Below are 17884 nucleotides of genomic sequence, written 5' to 3'. Positions count from 1 at the left end.
GCATTTAATAAAGTCCTGCTTTTTTTAGCACAATTGGTTACATACAGCTCTAAACTAGATATTAATTATGTGGTTTAAAATGTTAGCTTGTTAGTAGGCCCTTATTATATAGTTGCTTAACCCTTAAAACATTAGTTCCCTCTATCAGTATAACTTCCTAAACAAGTTTCATAACTTTTTACATAGAACTTAACCACCTTTTTCCGTTTTCCAAATTCAGAGTCTGTGCCTCATTTGGTTATATCGGTAAACATTAAACATCTTAGCACGAATCACAACTGCATTTTTCACAGTTTGGAACCTTTCTACACAGGGTTCAGAAGGAGACTGAACCAAATTTGCAGAGTGAGGTCTCCTGTTCATTGAGGCTGCACAGTATCAGTTACCCTAGATCTGCTCCCTCGGGCAGCTCCCTGGGGAAGGTGGCATTTAACTACACTTACAAGAATCAAGTAACCAAGAATTTCTTTTTAAAATAAAAAAACAGACCTTCATAGATGGCAGGTCAAGCTACCTCCTGCAAGGCCATACTGCCCAGAGCCCCAGCACCACTGCCAGACCTCTGACAGCCTGGAACACCATTATTTTGAACATAGCAATATCTCTCTGTGCAATTAGCACTAAGTTGCCAAGATGAACGCCGTCTAATAGCACAGAGACTTCACAAACATTAGGAAATCTAATTAAGCATTTGCTTTTAAAGTATTTCTTCAGGGACCTGTTCGGACCCGCCTGTGGCCAGTGTGGCCGCACCGGCAAAGCCTCGCCTTGAGCTGCGTAGACCGAGACGTCCCTATGCCCCCCAGCTCCTGCCGGGCCCGCCGGAGCGTTCCGAGGGCAGCAGCCGCCAACTCCCCGTGGGCGGGAGCCGGGGAGAGTGGTGCTGCGAGTCGCGCCGCTCCGCCCGCAGAAAGCGCTGCACTCCCGGCCCTTCCCTCGAAACCCCTCCTGCTTGGGAGAAAGGATGAGATCTCTGCGTGCGTTGTCGAGGAACCGAAGGGAGGGACGGGACAGGCCGGTTTCCTTCAACCGTCCTCCGAGTCGCGTTACTCTATTCAGAGCAGGTGAGTAGCAGGGCTCTTTTCACACCCCCACGCCAAAACCAGAGAGGTCGGCTTGTAACTCTTTACGGGGTCTACTGAAAGTGGCGGGGGGGCTTTTGAAAAGCAGAACAAGGTTCAGCTGTTGAAGCTGCGGGAATTGAGGAGCAGGTCGCATGTGGGAAGGCTGGGATGAGCACTTTTTAATGCCTTCTTAAATAAATGTTTACATACAGAAGCTTCTTAAAACAGGTTTTCTCAGGGGTCGTGTAAAAGCACTATGTGGTTTCACAAAGAGAAACAAAATGAACTAGAAAATGCAGCAGAGGAAAGGTGTGTACAGTCACGAAAAAGTATCTGCCTTGAGCAGTGCTCAGGGTCTCCAGGAATGCAACAAATAAAAGGTGGGGGGGAAATCAACAAAGTTTGCCCATAGTAGTTAGGAAATAGCTTCTTGGTGTGGGGTTGGTTTGTTTGTCTTTTCTCGGAGTCATCAGACTTAGCTACTAATACTGTAAAATGAGGTTATTTCTAAATAATTACACAGTTATTTAAAAACAGTTTTCAGGTGTATCAACTTAAACTAAGATTTACAAAATGGCAATAAACTTTGAACGCACTTTGAACATTTTTAATGGTTGAGGTAATCATAGACTGCTGGAATTTTGTGAAATCCTATTTGACACTGGTTTGTAATGGGAGCAAGACCCAAAACAAAATGAGAACACCCTGTTTTAAAATTTTTAAAAATGCGGGTCAGACTTCAAATTTTGCTAGGGATGATATAAGGATTAGTGTCCCTCTGAGAAAATGGACTGATTTAGTTCTAGCTATAAAGCAATAAAGGAATTTGAATTGGTAGAATAGCAAACAGATTGAAATGGGTCACAATATTTTTTTCTTTTGTCTGTTTATTAGATGCCTTAATGTAAATCTTGAACAGTTTTCTTTGTTGGAGCTAGTTAGAACATCTAATAATCTGAATGATGGTGGTCTTCTCTACCGGGGCTAATACCTGTTCTTACCTGAGCTCTGGCTTTAGCTAGCTAATGCTTTATCTAGAGGGCAATGTCTCTTTGTAATTGATTGAAGAGAATATATTCCTTTCCTCATACCCAATATATGAATGCAAATTATTAAATTACAGTTTTATAGAAGAGCTCCTGAGTCTAAGTTAATCCAAAGCAGTAGATGAAAGTAATTTCTTTTTTTTAACATCTCCCTTTCAGATTTTGGCTCCTATATCTTGAGTATATTTGAAAGAGTTAGTTGTGTAATTGGCTTCCACATTTTCCCAAGAGGTGATATCTAATACTTGCAGAATCTTGTTACGGAAGTTAATTAAAGCATCTTCAGCACATTTTCATTTGCTGTAACACAAGATTAATAAATTTAAAATGTCTAAGTTACAGTATAGAAAAAGCATCAATTAACAACTTGTGACAAAAGCCTTGTATTTGGCTATTAAAGCACCTATTTAGAGCTGTGGAAAATTAGCAGCTAAACTTGAAAGTAAAACCAGGTAAAAGTAAGTGACATAAATTGGAATATGCATAAAGGAGAAGTGAGAAAGGCTATAAAGCACACAGGAATTACTCATCAATACACGTGCACTGCACCAAAAGGCACTCAGTGCAGAAGAAGTCACTTTCTCCGTGGGATAAACTTTTTAGGCTTCTGTTTTTTTAATCATTAAGAAGTGAGGGAGCACTTTTGTGAACTCTTTGCAGATAATATAAGATTTACAACTGAACCAAAGTGAAGTATGAAAGAAGCACAGCAATTTTTCATGAAAGAAGGAAATTTTGTTACAGTGATAGTTATTTTTCAAGGAGAAAGAATGAAAGCACAGATAAGGATGAATTTGTTCTTGAAGGAGTTGTGAGACAGCATCAGACCTTCTAATAGTTATTTAGAAGGAAGTTCAGTAGCTCAGATAAATTGCTGAGAAGCTAACAGTTGGTAGAAATCTAATTCAGTATTTACTGAGCAGAATCCATGAGGCTTGCACAGATCAAATAGTGTAGCTGTGGTTTTTTATACAACTGAAGTAAGAAGAAGAATCTATGCAGGCAGTTCAAGGCTTGCATGTGCTTGTTGAACAAATGTTGCCAGCAGACAGATCCTTTCATATGTAATAATGGAAACACAATTAAAGATAGGTAGAGGAAGAGACCTCTGGTGGAGAAAAAATACTGAAGAACAGGTTTTGTTGCACTGGAAAACTAGGAGACGATAAACAATAATGCAGAAGAAGTTGGGTATTTTACAAGCCCTAGATATGGCTCATTTCAAAAGACAACTGTAAATCTCAGCTCCCACAAGCATTCCTTGGACTACTATTAATACCCCATTTTTGTTGCTCTTTTGAAATAAGGCTGTCAAGATTTCTGATCCTGGAAGTCCAAAACAAGTTGAGACATGGAATAAAAAATATGCCTAAGAGACAAATTTGGTTTAGATAATGATGCTACAAGGCTTTGTAATTCTGAGACCCAAATATGAATTCTCTTAAATTTCTGTGCCAGTATCATATTATTTGTAATTCTTCTTTTCTCAAATGCCAGATCAGGTAGTTTGTTACACAGCCGGGTGGCAATTTGATTAGTATGTGGAGATTTGTAACAGAAATAATAAAAGTGCTTGAAGGCACCAGAAGAAATGGCCTGAAATAATAACAACAACAGTAATAATGAACACTGTTTCCAGTGGTCCATTGATTTCAGAATTAAATTTTATATCAAGACCAGAAAGCGTGGTCTCTCATAAGACGCTAGCACTTGTCAGTAGACCCTGCAGTCTAACAACAGGAGCATGGCAACAGGGTTACAGAATATGGCATATGCTCTTCTTGTCCTGTTTGCCTATGAGGAAAATAGACATTCAAACCTACTTTTCAAACAAACAGAAGAAAACACGCAATAAACAGCAATCTTGCCTAAAAGGTCTGTTCCTAATCTAGTGCATTGTTGTTGATTAAGAACTACAGGGATGTGATAAAGACTTAATAGCTGGCATCCCATGTACTCAGCAATGTACATAAGTGATTCTGGCCAGGCTGCTTGGGCACGCATATCTTGGGAACTTATATGTGAATGTGAGTGAATGAAATCTATGAGAGAATAAGTGTCAGTTTATAAAATAAACTTTAGAGATTTCTGTAAATAAATAATGCTAAGTAAAAACTTGCAATTAATGTTGTTACACACTTTTTTCTATGAAAAAACCGACCTTAACCCTTTAGCAGAAACATGGGAAGAGCAGGCAACTCAAAAATTATGGGTCATAATTGAATTTATTATCAAAGTTTTATGAAATATTACCTTTACAATCATTAAAGTTGCTAGGACTACTGAATGATGGTTTGTTATGAAATTATTGTTACTTCACACGTAGTCATTTGTACCCTTGTCCCCAAAAGGTTACTGCATTCAGATTCTTCAATTAAGATTTTCTTCAGCTAAGGTACACATAAACTCAAATTTACTGTTTAACAAAGATGGAAGGAGTACTGTGTAAAATACCCAATATTTCTAGCTGTGTTTTCAGTCTGCATTACTGCATCACAAAGAATTAGTGTGCATTCCCAGTATTAGAAAATATTTCACAAAAGGAAACATAATTCTGTTAAATGATCAGGACAACTCATGGTTGCAAACAGACTTCCACACTGTGACTATACTTTTAGAATTTATTACAGACACTTTATTTTATAAGTAAAGCCAGTGGGGTGTCATTTTTCGATGGAAATCGGTATCTAAGTTTTAAAAATAACTAAGATGGCCATTTATGCAGAACTTTATAAAGAAAATGTACAAACACCTGTTTTTTCTAAATGTAACATTTTTACAAACAAGCATTATATCTTCTAGGAGCTATTTTGTAACCTTTGCACATACACTCTGCATATTTTAAGTGTGAAATAAGTGGGCCTGAAAGTACTCTGAGAATTTTAACCTAGCTCCTGTAGATACTACTGGATCTGTACACCCAGACCTGCAGCAGCTGCAGATGGGCCTTCCCTCAGCTGGAGCAGGTTTACAATTGAGCTTTCAGCTGCACTAATTTGAAAACAGTAGCTGTGCTTAACGCATCACACTTGTTTATGCATTTGGGTACAAACCTGAGAATGCTCTTAGAAAGAAACACAAGATGGAGGATACTGAAATACTCCTGCAATACAGTGCTGGGACAGTTTTCTTCCCCTTTCTGCCATGTTGGTGAGCTCAAATGAGACCACACTGAGAAGGAGTGCACAAGATGGTGGTCAAGCGTGCAGCTGCCACATGGTGCCTGCCCCTGGCAGCTCAGCCAGTGGGGTGGGTGTTGTGGGGAGGTGGTGGTGTTGGAATGGGGAGGAAGAGTCATGGGAAGCCTCCAAATGCAGTAGAAACTGGAGAAGACAAGAAAGGTGCTCTGAGGGACACAAGGAGGTGGAAAAATATCAAGCAAAAGGGGGCGGGGGGGCGGGAAGAGGGCTGGGGCGGAGGAGAGCAGTGCAGAAAGATAGGTTCGCCCCACGAAAGTGACCACAGCAAACTTAAAGTATGGAGAGGAAAGGTGGTGCAGGCTCACGGGTGCTGCAAACTTTCAAATAGCTTTGGAAAAGATGAAAAAGAAATAGCAAAAGGAGGCTCTGAGAAGTGTGTGTTAATAATGCTATAGAAAAGAGGCCCAGGTGTTCCTTGTTGCTCCTGGCAGCAATTCAGTGCATCCTCTCAGAAGAAGAGGACTCTGGACCTGGAAAACAAGGGCATGTGGAAATACAGAAGAAGCAAAAACGAGATTTGGCGTGGAATTGCTAAGGCCTAGGTAAGCCAGAGCAGGTAGCAAGCAGAAAACTGAATAGGTGTGTGAAGGTGGGGAGGGTGGGGTGTTTACACCCCAAACTAGCTTTGTGCTACTTGTGATGGTGGAGAGGTGCAGAGGTGGAAAGGTGGTAGTACTGCCTTGTGGGACTGCAGAGGGGAGAAAAAAGTTGTTTGAACAATGCTGGATCAAGAAAAGGTGTGAATTAATGGAAGGTAGAAGCCTCTGTTGTTCCTGGGCTGGGAAATTCGTTAAAAAATGTAAAGTGAGCAGGAGAATCCAGTATTTATGTTTGTTCACATGGTACTTTAAAAATTATGGGAAGCTTCCATGTGGATGATGTTGAAGACTTGGTTATGTAAAAGATAGTATATGTATGGTATTATTATGTGTAGTGCTTTATGCCATTTCCTTAGGATGACTTCTATAGTACTTGAAGGGCTATTGTGGACCTATAGTAATGTTAAAAACATTGCACCATGGCTTTAGAAGAAAGTATTTGCTACACACTAAGCTTAAAATTACAATCCTTTAGTGCCACATGTGTGAAATGATTTTTGATGTCACAGTGGTGTTGCATAACATTTCCTTAAGTTGTTTTATAGGCTGCACTACATAGAAATTGTTATTTATTACAGGTTCTTTTACTAGTACATGTGAGGAAAAAGATTTTTTTAAAAATTTCTTTAACATCTTCAAAAGTAGAAGTTGAAATTCTTAATTGAATGAAATAAAAGTCTCTCTTTTTCTCTTTTTTTTTTCCTTTCTCTTTTTACATCTTTGTATTATTAGTAATGCCAAGTTTGATTTTTAAAAAAGACTGTTTCATACAATTGAATTGTAGTTACCACGTACAACTTGTCAAATACAACTTTAAGGTTTAGAAATGCCATATATATAGCTTAGCAGGAGGTGGAAGGTTGTATGAGGAGAGTATTGCAGCAGATGTGCTCAGTTCTATGACTTTTTTTTCTGAAGCATTTACAAATGGGCAGAGCCAGAAGCAGGCAACTGGGCTGAACTGACCTTTGCTTTGACTTAGCAGACCTTAGGTAACTTTCTAATTTTATTTGCAAATATAAGATGAATGTTTATATACATTTTGGATTTATGTAACTGTCCAATTTGAGATAGTTTTAACTAGAACTGTCAAGATCAAGACCATTATGGTTTGAATAAATAATGGTGGTATATTTGGTATACCCAGAAATGATATCTGTTTATGTCATATGCAGTCTAATTACTATATGTCTAATAAGCTAGAGTAAGGTGTGGACACTGTCGGCATGATATATAAGGTGATTTTGAAGGTATAGTAATACTCAGCATCCTTCTGACATGGAGTTCAACATACAGTTAATTCAAAATTGGTTTTGACTATTAATCCTTTCCTATGACCTTCGTAAAGAACCATCGAACCGAGTAAAATGTCATTTGCAGACATTTTTCTCTTTAAAATTACACGTGAGTGATTCTAATTCAATTTTGGGCCTGATTCCAGAACACTGAATTGATCAGGCTTTGAAATAATGGTACTTAGTATGTCATTGTAGCCTTACTTTTCAGTCATTGATTTTTAGTATTTACCGTATATAAATGAACACTGAGAATACAGTCTTACAGCTGGTTGCTTTCTTAAATACATTAATTTTTTTTTATTATGGACAATTTTTTTTCCACATGATCTCCTTTAATATTTTATGCATCTGTTGCCATGGTCAGTAATCATGTCCATCAGTACTAGTTCATAATCATCCAAATATATGATAATTTCTTAAAATATGAAAGTAATCTAAAAAGTAAGAATTCTCTTGTCACTTTTACTGAATTTTACTCAATTTTACTATTGATATGAATGTTGTCATTCATTACAGGAGGTGCTGTGCTTACGGAGTGTATCTGTAGCTTATTTTGGGTTTTTGTGTCTGTTACATGATTTTTTGCAATTATGGTGGACTTGACTTCATAAACATAAGAGCTAACCTCTCTTTATATTTAAAATGATTTACTAAGTGTAATTTGTGTGGGAGTAACTTATCTGTTGTCCTGTACGGTTTCAGGATCTTATGTGCGAGTGGGTAGGTATGCTTTTTCTGTATTTTACAACTCCCCACTCGATCTTTCCCCTAGCAAAACTGAATGTTTCTTCTGTACCACAAAAAAAAAATCTGATGAATGCTACTGATGACAACATGTATAATTCATATTCTCCTTGTTTAAAGACTTTCAAGGTAGGATATTTTTTCTAATACAAAATGGTGTATTCCAGGCACTCCGGTTTTTAAAATAAAGATACATATTTTCCCTAAATTTTTGTTTGTTTGTTTGTTTTTAAGTAAGATGTTATGTATGAGGAATACATTTTTTGGAGCTATCTTCCCTTGCAGTTCCTGATATATTAAAACAAAAAAAGGTCCAATGCTTTTCTGGTTATTTAAAAAAAAAAAAAGTGAAAAATCTTACACTTTATTGCGATTGAATAACTAACAGAAGATTTGTTTTTGTTCCTTTTGTGTTGTCCTTTGTAGCTCTTGCTGATTAAGAACTCTGTGTTCTTTGTATAGTTGTAAAATACATCTAGGAGAATTCATGTTACCATTGTGTCAGTTTGAGTCTTATGCTTTATAAAAGTATTATGTGACATAAGATGGGTCTGGATTTAAGAGGTTAGAAACTCAGCCATGTATTGAATGGAAGACAACTCAGAAAAACAGACCTACTTGTGCACATTTAAATTACATGAGTAGTGTTTTTTTTGCTTTTCCATGTAGTTTCAAAGATTACGTTCATATGTACTCTTTTGTAAACAGAAAGTAGGTTTATATGAAAATATAATTCTATTCCTTCAAAGTCTAATATATCTCTTTCATTATTAGCATCTTTTGTGCTAAGCACTTTCCAAAACATGAGGATTCCCCTATGAAGTTTGTAAACTTTGTGATCTGAAATATTTGATGTTACACAGTAGATTAATAAAAATGACATTTGGGAGATGATTGAAGTAATAGTAGAGACCTGTCTGCTTTCATGAGTTATTCACATCCATCTCGGTAGTCACAGCTTGTCAAATCATGCCCCATAATGTCAAATTATATACTATGACATACAAAACTCAGGGTAGGCTTTTGGTGAGGGGGTGTTCTGAGAAAGTTGGAACTAGGCAACCAGTAAAGCTGCTGAGGGTTGGATCTGAAGCAAAGTTGCCAAGGGAATCAAGAGGACATTTATGTTGTGCATTCTAATGCCCTTTTTATCGTACTAGTAATGTTTATATAATAAGCAAGTGATTGTGTGTAATTTTGATCATTAGCAACAACCAGCCTAGCATGAGGCATGGTGCTACTCAGTTCTTAATTAATAAATGAAATACTGTGGGATTGTTGAAAGATATTTTAAGTTGCAGTATTTGTGAGAGGAACTTAAAGTATGTTCCTTGGAAAAGTAAAACAGAACTACATTGCTGCCTGTTCTTACACAATATAAAATTCATAAGAAAGCAAGCCAACCATAAATACAGGCATCGAGTAATACAAAGGGAGATGTATGAAATAGGCAGTAGGAGACCCAGAAGCATAAGGGGTTAGAATGTGAGTCACAAAACAAAATACTGCAGGTAAGTGTCAGTGTTGGGGAGTTGATACTATCAATTTACAGCGTAAGTTTCTCTGATTCCTGCCTCAGTTACAGCTGCCCATCCTTCTGAGAATTTTCCTGGAATTGGTATTTGACTAGGACTAATTTGTGATACAGTAAAAATGGCTTGTAATAGAAACTACGCATTTCTTAAACTAATTCTTTCTATGCTACTGTGAGATCTCAAGCTGAAGTGGCTTTATGTGGAGTCATGTCAGTGGAAAATGTGAAATCATTGAAGATGTTCAGTATTTTCAGTAGATTACCGTAAGTCATTTTCTCTAAGTCAGAGTGTGTATTAACATACTGTTAGCTCTCTTTAGAGGATGAACGAATATTTAAATATTTCATGGAGTTTAATGATGTGGACTAATTTTTATATAATCATTTTATATACAGTAATTAAGTATTTATGTAGACGAGCTCTGAGAAAAGGAAGGTAAATCAGAAACTACAGTAAATCCAACGGTGAGTGCTTGCACAATTTTCTCAGGAGAAGTCCAAAAACAGTATTGAGAGACTCATTTTACCAGTCACAACTGAACAATACAGCTTTTGCATTAACTCCAGGTTGTTGATAATGTTTTGCCATAGGCATTTCTATAAAATCATTATTTGGTTTCAGTGAACTCCGTTCAAAACATTGAAAATCATTAAAATTTCCTAATTGGTCGTTAAAACAGTTTATGTTCATATGCTTATAGAAGATGAGTGCTGAAACTGCCATTCTTGATCTATGCCAGATGGATAAGATTTTGGGAATATATGGCAGGAAAATACAGACATTTCAAGAATAAAGCAAGTTTAAAAATACAGGATTGTCCATATTATATACATAAGAAACTTGGTAGTTTGGAGCAGAAACATGAAATTTGGTATTGTTGTCATTTTGAGATAATTAATGGCTTTTTTCCCACCTCAGTGAATCTCATCTTACCTTGTAACATTTTATAAGACACAAGACCAGCATTTGTATGTACTAACTCTAATTAAATTCTTATTCTGCTTGACAAAAATTCAAAGCCCTAGTGTCGCCATGTAAGTTTTAATTTGTTTGCTGTTCCACATGTTGACTTTTAGGACCTAGTCTGAATTAAATCTCTCTATGGAGTTCAAATGAAATACATTTTCCTGTTCACTCCTTGAGCCCCAGAGGAAATACACTGTGCTAATGAGGTTGTTAAAGTTTCGCTGTTCAGTGTGGGAGTAGTGCCCTGTATACAAGAATGTGTTATTGTGGTATTGTGATGGGGAACTGAGGTGGAAATTTTGGCCAAACAGTGAAATATGACTGCTGCTGTTTGTGAGCTCTGCTTGGGCTATCCAGAACTGGAGATTTTGGAGAGATGTGGAAAATCTTTGTTTTGACAAAGCTAATTAGACTGAGATTGGAATAGCTGTGTTTTTGAAAACAAGAGAAAGTCCTTCTCATGTATTGGCATTTTAGGTTTAGGAAGAAAATTGTGAGCATACTCTTTCTTTCATATGTGGTGGTGGCTCTGTGGTTTTTTTTTGTTTGTTTGTTTGGGGTTTGTTTTGGTTTGGTTTTCCCCTTTCTTTTGGAGAAGAATGAAGAATATGCAATGTCAAAGTTTATAGCATCATAGACTATAGTAAAAATGCATTGCATAATCTATAACAAAATTGGAAATGAGACTCCCAATATCTTAGGTTAAAATAATGTGACTCTTAGGTCACAGATTTTATTATTATTATTAAACTTACACCACCAGATGGCAATCTAACATAAACTTCTGATCACTGGTGAAAAAAAGTTTTGAGCGTGTGTTCTGAGATACTGTCCTCATTTTGAAATAAGCACTGTTGAAGTTCTTTGGAAAGTCACTGAATTAGGCCTTACAAGCAGTACTGATACTATGCTATGGATTCTGTAACACTGTAATACACTTTATTCTTTCCGTGTTAGTGAGGAATTGCACTGAAGATTGCCACAAGTTTTAGAAAGAAAATAAAACTTTGTTTTATAACAAAGCATTGACATAGGGTATGTGTAAAGGCTCAACAAAAGTAGTTTTGAAAGGGGCAGGAAAAAATATAGATAAAGTTTTGAAAAGTGTAAGCTAATAAGATCATTATCTTTAGCTTACTCAAACTAGAAATCTTCTGAGGAAGATTTTCCTCAACTTGACTAAAATATTACAATTTACAGTGGAAAATGTAATTTAATTTCTCTAGAATAAATTAAAAAACAAAACACAACTACGACAACAACAAACACACACACACAAAAAAAAACAAGCTAGGACTTGCTAAGTGCAAATTCGTGGGAGTAATTTTCTATTCTGTGTGTGGAATGTTAATTGTAGTAAATGCCTAGTGTTTGAACTGGACAAGCAGTTGACTATCTTAATGCGTGGGCTGAAAATAGTCAACATAATGAATCTGAATACTTCAGTGAAGTTTTTGTAAAGGAAACAACATGTTTCTTTAACGACTTTTTAAAAACTGTATTTATACGTATTTTTGTACTGAAGTGGAGCATAACAGATGCAGAGACATCTTGGTCTTTTAAGCAGCATCTAAATTTTAGCACTTAGGCCTATAATTATCAGTGGAGAATACCATTTTGACTCCTTACTCAGCAGGTACTCAGGTAACTGATACTGTTTTGAAAATGCCAGTGTGCGTGTACTTATCATGACAGATTTTGTAAATATCTTCTACTGGGCATTTGATCTGTCTTTGGTGTAAATCAGTGCTCAGAAAACATAAAATACACACATCAAAAAGTGGTTTAGGTTCACATTTCTTTGTTACAGTAGGATGATTGTTTAGTTCCTTCTGTAAAATTCATGTTACTATTTCATTGCCAGGCTACTCCAGCTACAAAAATTCTGAGTTATTGTTTGGTGGCAACAGCAATGAAGCCTGCCAAAATCTAACCTAGAATCAAGAACTCGGATGAAGAGTCAGTCAGCCTGAATCCCGCGGTAAGAGGGGAGAGCTTATGTTGGAGAACAAGCCAGCAGCATGTTTTTAATGAAAACAGAAAGGAAGGTTTCCTTAAACATTTTTTTTAGACAAGTTCTTTTGATAATTTTAAAATACCACAGAGTCTGTCCAGAATGTATTCAGCAGCAAAAGTGCTTAATTATACACTTACGATTGATTAGCTTTAATAGGATATCATAAAATACACAGTGGTCCCAAGTCACTTCATTTGATCTGTGTGGCTTTCACAGTGGAATGCTGCAACTTAAAATCATCAGTAAAGGAGGGTCACTGTGTGTATATATATACACACACACACACACACAAAGTGTGTGTGATATGTAATTATTTTGGACTGATTTACTGCGGTGACCTGATGTAATTTTCTTTCAGTCATAGCTTCAGTAAATGAAGGTTAAAAAAAAAAAGCTTTCTCAAGACAGGTTAGTGTTAAGAAATTAGAAATGCAAGGCGTAGTGTTTAGTGTCAATGAGACTTCTGATTAAATGCAGCTCCATTTCAGAGCAATGGGGAGGTCCTGGGGAAAAAAAAACAACAACAAAAACACAAAACCAAACTAGCTATGTCTTGAGGACATGTGCATTTCATTATGCTGTAGCAGCTGAATATTTTTCTCATTAAACATACAGGCATATTACCCGGCAGAACAGAATTGTAAGGAATAGAAATACAGTGAAATGGTTTTGTGGTTCACTTGACAATTTTAAAAAGATTAAATCTAACCAAAATATTTTGGTTATTGTGACAGGAAATTATTTCCCAAAACAATGCACGGGGTACTTTGTAAAGCTGAGTATCAAAGAAAGAAAACACAGGTACTTACAAAGAAAAAAAGAAACCTGCTGGTGAAATTTGAAATGAGACAGAATTTTAGATGTCTTATATGATCTCTGTTACAATGCTAGAGTTATTACCAATATTCCTTCTTCCATATGCTTTGTCTTTTGTTTAAAAACACAAAGTGAGATCCTGACATGTTGATATCTGTTTAAAAAAAATCACAGAATGTTAGGGATTGGAAGGGAACTCAAAAGGTCATCTAGTCCGATTTCCCCACCAGGGCAGGAACACCTAGATGAGATTACACAGGAATGTGTCCAGGCGGGTTTTGAATGTCTCCAGAGGAGACTCCACAACCCCCTGGGCAGCCTGTTCCAGTGTTCTGTTACCCTCACTGAGAAGAAGTTTCTTCTCAAATTTAAGTGGAACCTCTTCTGTTCCAGTTTGAACCCATTACCCCTTGTCCTACCAGTGGCTGACACCAAGAAGAGCCTGGCTCCATCCTCGTGACACGCACCCTTTATATATTTATAAACATTAATAAGGTCACCCCCCAGTCTCCTCCAAACTAAAGAGACCCAGCTCCCTCAGCCTTTCCTCATGAGGGAGATGCTCCACTCCTTTCATCATCTTTGTTGCTCTGCTCTGGACTCTCTCCAGCAGTTCCCTGTCCTTCTGGAACCGAGGGGCCCAGAACTGGACACAATATTCCAGGTGCGGTCTCACCAGGGCAGAGTAGAGGGGAAGGAGAACCTCTCTCGACCTACTAACCACCCCCGTTATCATACACCCCAGGATGCTATTGGCCTTTTTGGCCACAAGGGCACAGTGCTGGCTCATGATCATCCTGCTGTCCACCAGGACCCCCAGGCCCCTTTCCCCTACGCTGCTCTCTAATAGGTCATTCCCCAACTTATACTGGAACCTGAGGTTGTTCCTGCCCAGATGCAATATTGATAGCCTCTGTGGCTGCCTTATTAGACATTGCAGACATAGGTATCTGCAGCTACCTATTAATTGATTAGCTGATGTAAATATGACGCTTTACTCAAGTAGTGTCTCCATATTTCACAGGAAACATTTTGATGGAACAGTGCAATATATGAGGAAAACACTTTAAAAGTTCCATTGTTTGGTTGGATGTTTGTTTTTTTCCTCTTTCCATTTCATTCAGATGGATTCATCTCAGCTCTACATGTTCAGAACTTAGTATCTGGAAATCTTACTGCAGTAACTGGAATAAAACTTGACCAGCATGCTCTGGGGAGACCTTATAGCAGCCTTCCAGTACCTAAAAGGGGGCTACAAGAAAGCTGGAGAAGGACTTTTTATAAGCACGTGTCGTGATAGGACAAGCAGTAAAGGTTTTAAACTGAAAGAGGGTAGATTTAGGTTACATATAAGAAAGAAATTCTTCACCATGAGGGTGGTGAGACAGTGGAACAGACTTCCCAGAGACGCTGTGGATGCCCCATCCCTGGAGGTGTTCCAGGCCAGGTTCAGTGGGGCTTTGAGCAACCTGATCTAGCGAAAGGTGTCCCTGCCCATGGCAGGGGGGTTGAAACTATATTATCTTTAAGGTCACTTCCAACCCAAACCATTCTATGATTCTGTGTACTGCATGGCATTGGTTTCTATTTGTGGAGGAAATTGAGCACTTGTGCTTTTTATGAGTCTTATGATGTGCAGGTTTTCAGGTATTTCTTGTTTATAACCTTTCAAAGTAAAATAGTATGCTTGAAAGGTTGTTTCATTTAAGACGTTATAGAAAAACTGTCCTTGCAGGTGTAGATTTTGCCATGCAATACATGTATCGCATCCATTCTAAATATAAATGTATGGATAAGCATGTGTGATCAGTAGGCCTCTCTACCTCATCTGTTTTTCAGTTCAGAATGGGTAGCATGCTCTGGCTTTAAGCAAGTTTTCTCCATTCCTCTGAGTTTTTTTTGGTTTTTTTTTTTTTTTTCTGGAGTAAGTATATTCTGTAAGGAATATCTGTTAAATTTTGAATCTTGCTATTGATGAGGAAAGAGATGAATTATTCATTAAAAGATGGCAGGAGAAAAAACAAACAAACAAACCAAAAAAGCCCCAGACAAAACAAAACACGCACCACCACCAACAAAAACCACTCATCAACAACAAACCCATCATAAAACAAACACGTTTTCTGGCACTTCAGATAAATATTTTTCTGCCACATTGTCTTGCACAAAGCTATCTTTTTCTTGCTCACAGCAACCAACGAAAACTACAGGATGAGAGAAGGGGAGTGGATGGACTGGCAAGGCCAGCCTGTACAACTGTGTCAGTCTCTTCTGAGTTGCTTTTGGCCTGAAATTACCTGTTACTGAGTAATGGGATTGTCATTTTTTGGACAGAGTTTCTTAGGGTAGTGAAAGGGAGTGAAATAAAACATTTTTCAAAGCATTTTGCCCTTCAGCTATTGGACATCCGATTTTTTGGCTTGTATCTATGTTTACTAATCAGTGAAAAATCATACTACTATTATTTTGGGGAGAGGGAATGGCAGTGTCTGTTGTGTTCCATGTCCAGAAGAGAGTTGTGTATAAACATATTAGCTTGTGGACACAGAGAATCTAGTTTCAGTTTTCACTGTGCTGCACTTGTCCTTGTGACCCTAATAAAGTTATTCTTCCCTTACCCTCATGCCTATGTTTCTCATTTGTAAAACAAAAACATGCTTTTACTGAGAAAAACACTGTATACATATGGCAGTCTGAGGGTATGCATCAATTTATATATGGACAGCAAAAAATTTGGGTAATGCTTCTCAGAGATGGAATGTATAGGCAGGGTGTGGTTGCAACCTTACCACAAAATGCAAGATCATATAGTGAGTTGACTGGCTAGAGCCTCTTTTGTGGTCTCTTCTCCATTTTCCTTGTGTCCTTTTTCTTTTCCTCCCTACTCTTAATTAAATTTTATTCTGGGTTTGATATGGGCATTTGTTCGCTTGTTTGGTTTTGGGTTTTTTGTTTGTTTGTTGTTTGGTTTTTGTTTTTTCCTTTCTTGTTTGCTAATATTGAAGTAATAACTAGCAGTTTTTGTTAATTACAAATTTCTTCATTATATACCTAGAACTTAAAGTTATTTTGTTTTAGCATAACTGTGGTTTACAGGTTTGGAGGTAAATTTGTACCATCCTCTGTACATATTCAGGTGCAGTTCTGAAAAGGTACAAATAGAAGCCTTACAGTCCTTAGGATACATGTATAAATACCATTAAAGGATAGCACAAATTACTACACATAGTAGGTTCAGATCATTAAGTCATCTTGGAAATCAGATTTGCAGCTGCTTATGCAGAGAAGCAAGAAACGGAAGTTATTGTAAGCAATCTGAAAATATCTGCTGTCAAAATCAGCTTGTCCTGTGATCATCTAATTTATGTCCTTCTGCTGCACTAATCAGTAGGTTCAGAGTTGGTGAATTTGATATATTTGAGTGCAAAATCAGGTACTCTGATTTGTGAAAATGGAAGTGCAAGCTCGGTTTTCATTAACGCTTCACCATTATTGCTGTTCTGACCAGACAGTATCGGGGGTGGGGGGGGAGGGTTGGAAATCTACACCTAGTGATGCATGTAATGCTTTCTGCAATTCCTTAACCTTAAGGGCTTTTTGCCTCTAGGGTAGAGAGAAGAGGAAAAGAATTGCTTGCTATGAGCTGGAAAAGCAGTGCGGTTGGCTCTGGCAGTGAGGGGGTTGACTGACAGTCTGCAGTGCAGTGGAGTTAGCTGAGCTCCCTATATGGCTGTGGATTAGCTATATGCTAATACTGATAGGAGAAGAGGAGCTGTACTGAGAGCGCAGTGAGCTGCCGGTGGAGGCGATCGGAGTCTCAGCAGAGCTGACTCCTCAAGAGCCATGGCTGAAGGGGGTGAAGGAGGGGAAGATGAAATACAGTTCCTGCGAACTGTAAGTATCTGCTTTTTATAGGTCCTGTAATACATGATTTTATGTCTCATGTCTATTCCTTTGCTGTTGTATTAAAAATAAAGTGTTATTTCTGTGCTGGGCTTTGGCAAATGGGAGAATTGATTTAGTCAGTGAAAAAAAATAAAGCAAGAATATGAGCTTTAATAGCATCAGGCAGTCTCAGTGTGCTCTTCCTTGAATCTGCTCAATAGTCAGTTTGGTATAAGGAGACCTATTTCCGCTGTAATCCCCTGTGTTTGAAGCGTCCTCATCAACTTTGTACTTGGGTTTCTAAATGTAGCATGCCAAATATCTGACCTCTGAAACTTCTGTCTAGGTTAGATTTCACTGACATTAACAGAAGCTTTGCAAATAGGAGTGCCTTAAAATGATGAATAAACCAAGCAAGCCTTTGATGACCTCTTCTGATAAACATGCACACAGAAGCACACTTGTGTGTAGGGAATACCAACAGATGTTGAAGTCAGGGCTCTGTAAATGTTTGGGGTCTTTTCTCTGCTTAAAAGCAGCTTATTTTAAAAGGAGATAAGGATTTCTTTGGGAAAGGGTGTTAATTAGTGAAATAGCTTTCACTTGGTGTAATTTTCTATAAAGAGCTCTCACACCATTCTTTCCTAAAGCTTTACTCACATCTAGTATGACAACCAATTTGGACTTTCAAGCAAGTAGTGTTCATGCATTAAT

The 17884-nt window shown here is 37.7% G+C and overlaps 1 protein-coding gene across 10 annotated transcripts in view; it reads left to right on the top strand.

Moving 5' to 3' along the window:
• The first annotated feature begins 17027 nt into the window (after window positions 1-17027).
• RYR3 (ryanodine receptor 3) overlaps window positions 17028-17884 on the top strand; it is a 255759-nt gene continuing 254902 nt past the window's right edge. For 9 of the 10 annotated variants that reach the window (XM_071809340.1, XM_065840054.2, XM_065840053.2 and 6 more), the window contains exon 1: window positions 17029-17179. In XM_071809340.1, coding sequence (XP_071665441.1) covers window positions 17129-17179 — 51 coding nt within the window. In that variant the 5' untranslated portion in view covers window positions 17029-17128. Of the gene's footprint in view, window positions 17180-17884 lie in introns of all 10 variants that reach the window. The other variant, XM_065840055.2, reaches the window with a different exon arrangement.

Source organism: Patagioenas fasciata, chromosome 5, assembly GCF_037038585.1.
Source record: "Patagioenas fasciata isolate bPatFas1 chromosome 5, bPatFas1.hap1, whole genome shotgun sequence".
NCBI lineage: Eukaryota > Metazoa > Chordata > Aves > Columbiformes > Columbidae > Patagioenas > Patagioenas fasciata.
The sequence above is the reverse complement of the archived record's forward strand: the minus strand, read 5'-3'. Positions and strand labels throughout refer to the sequence as shown.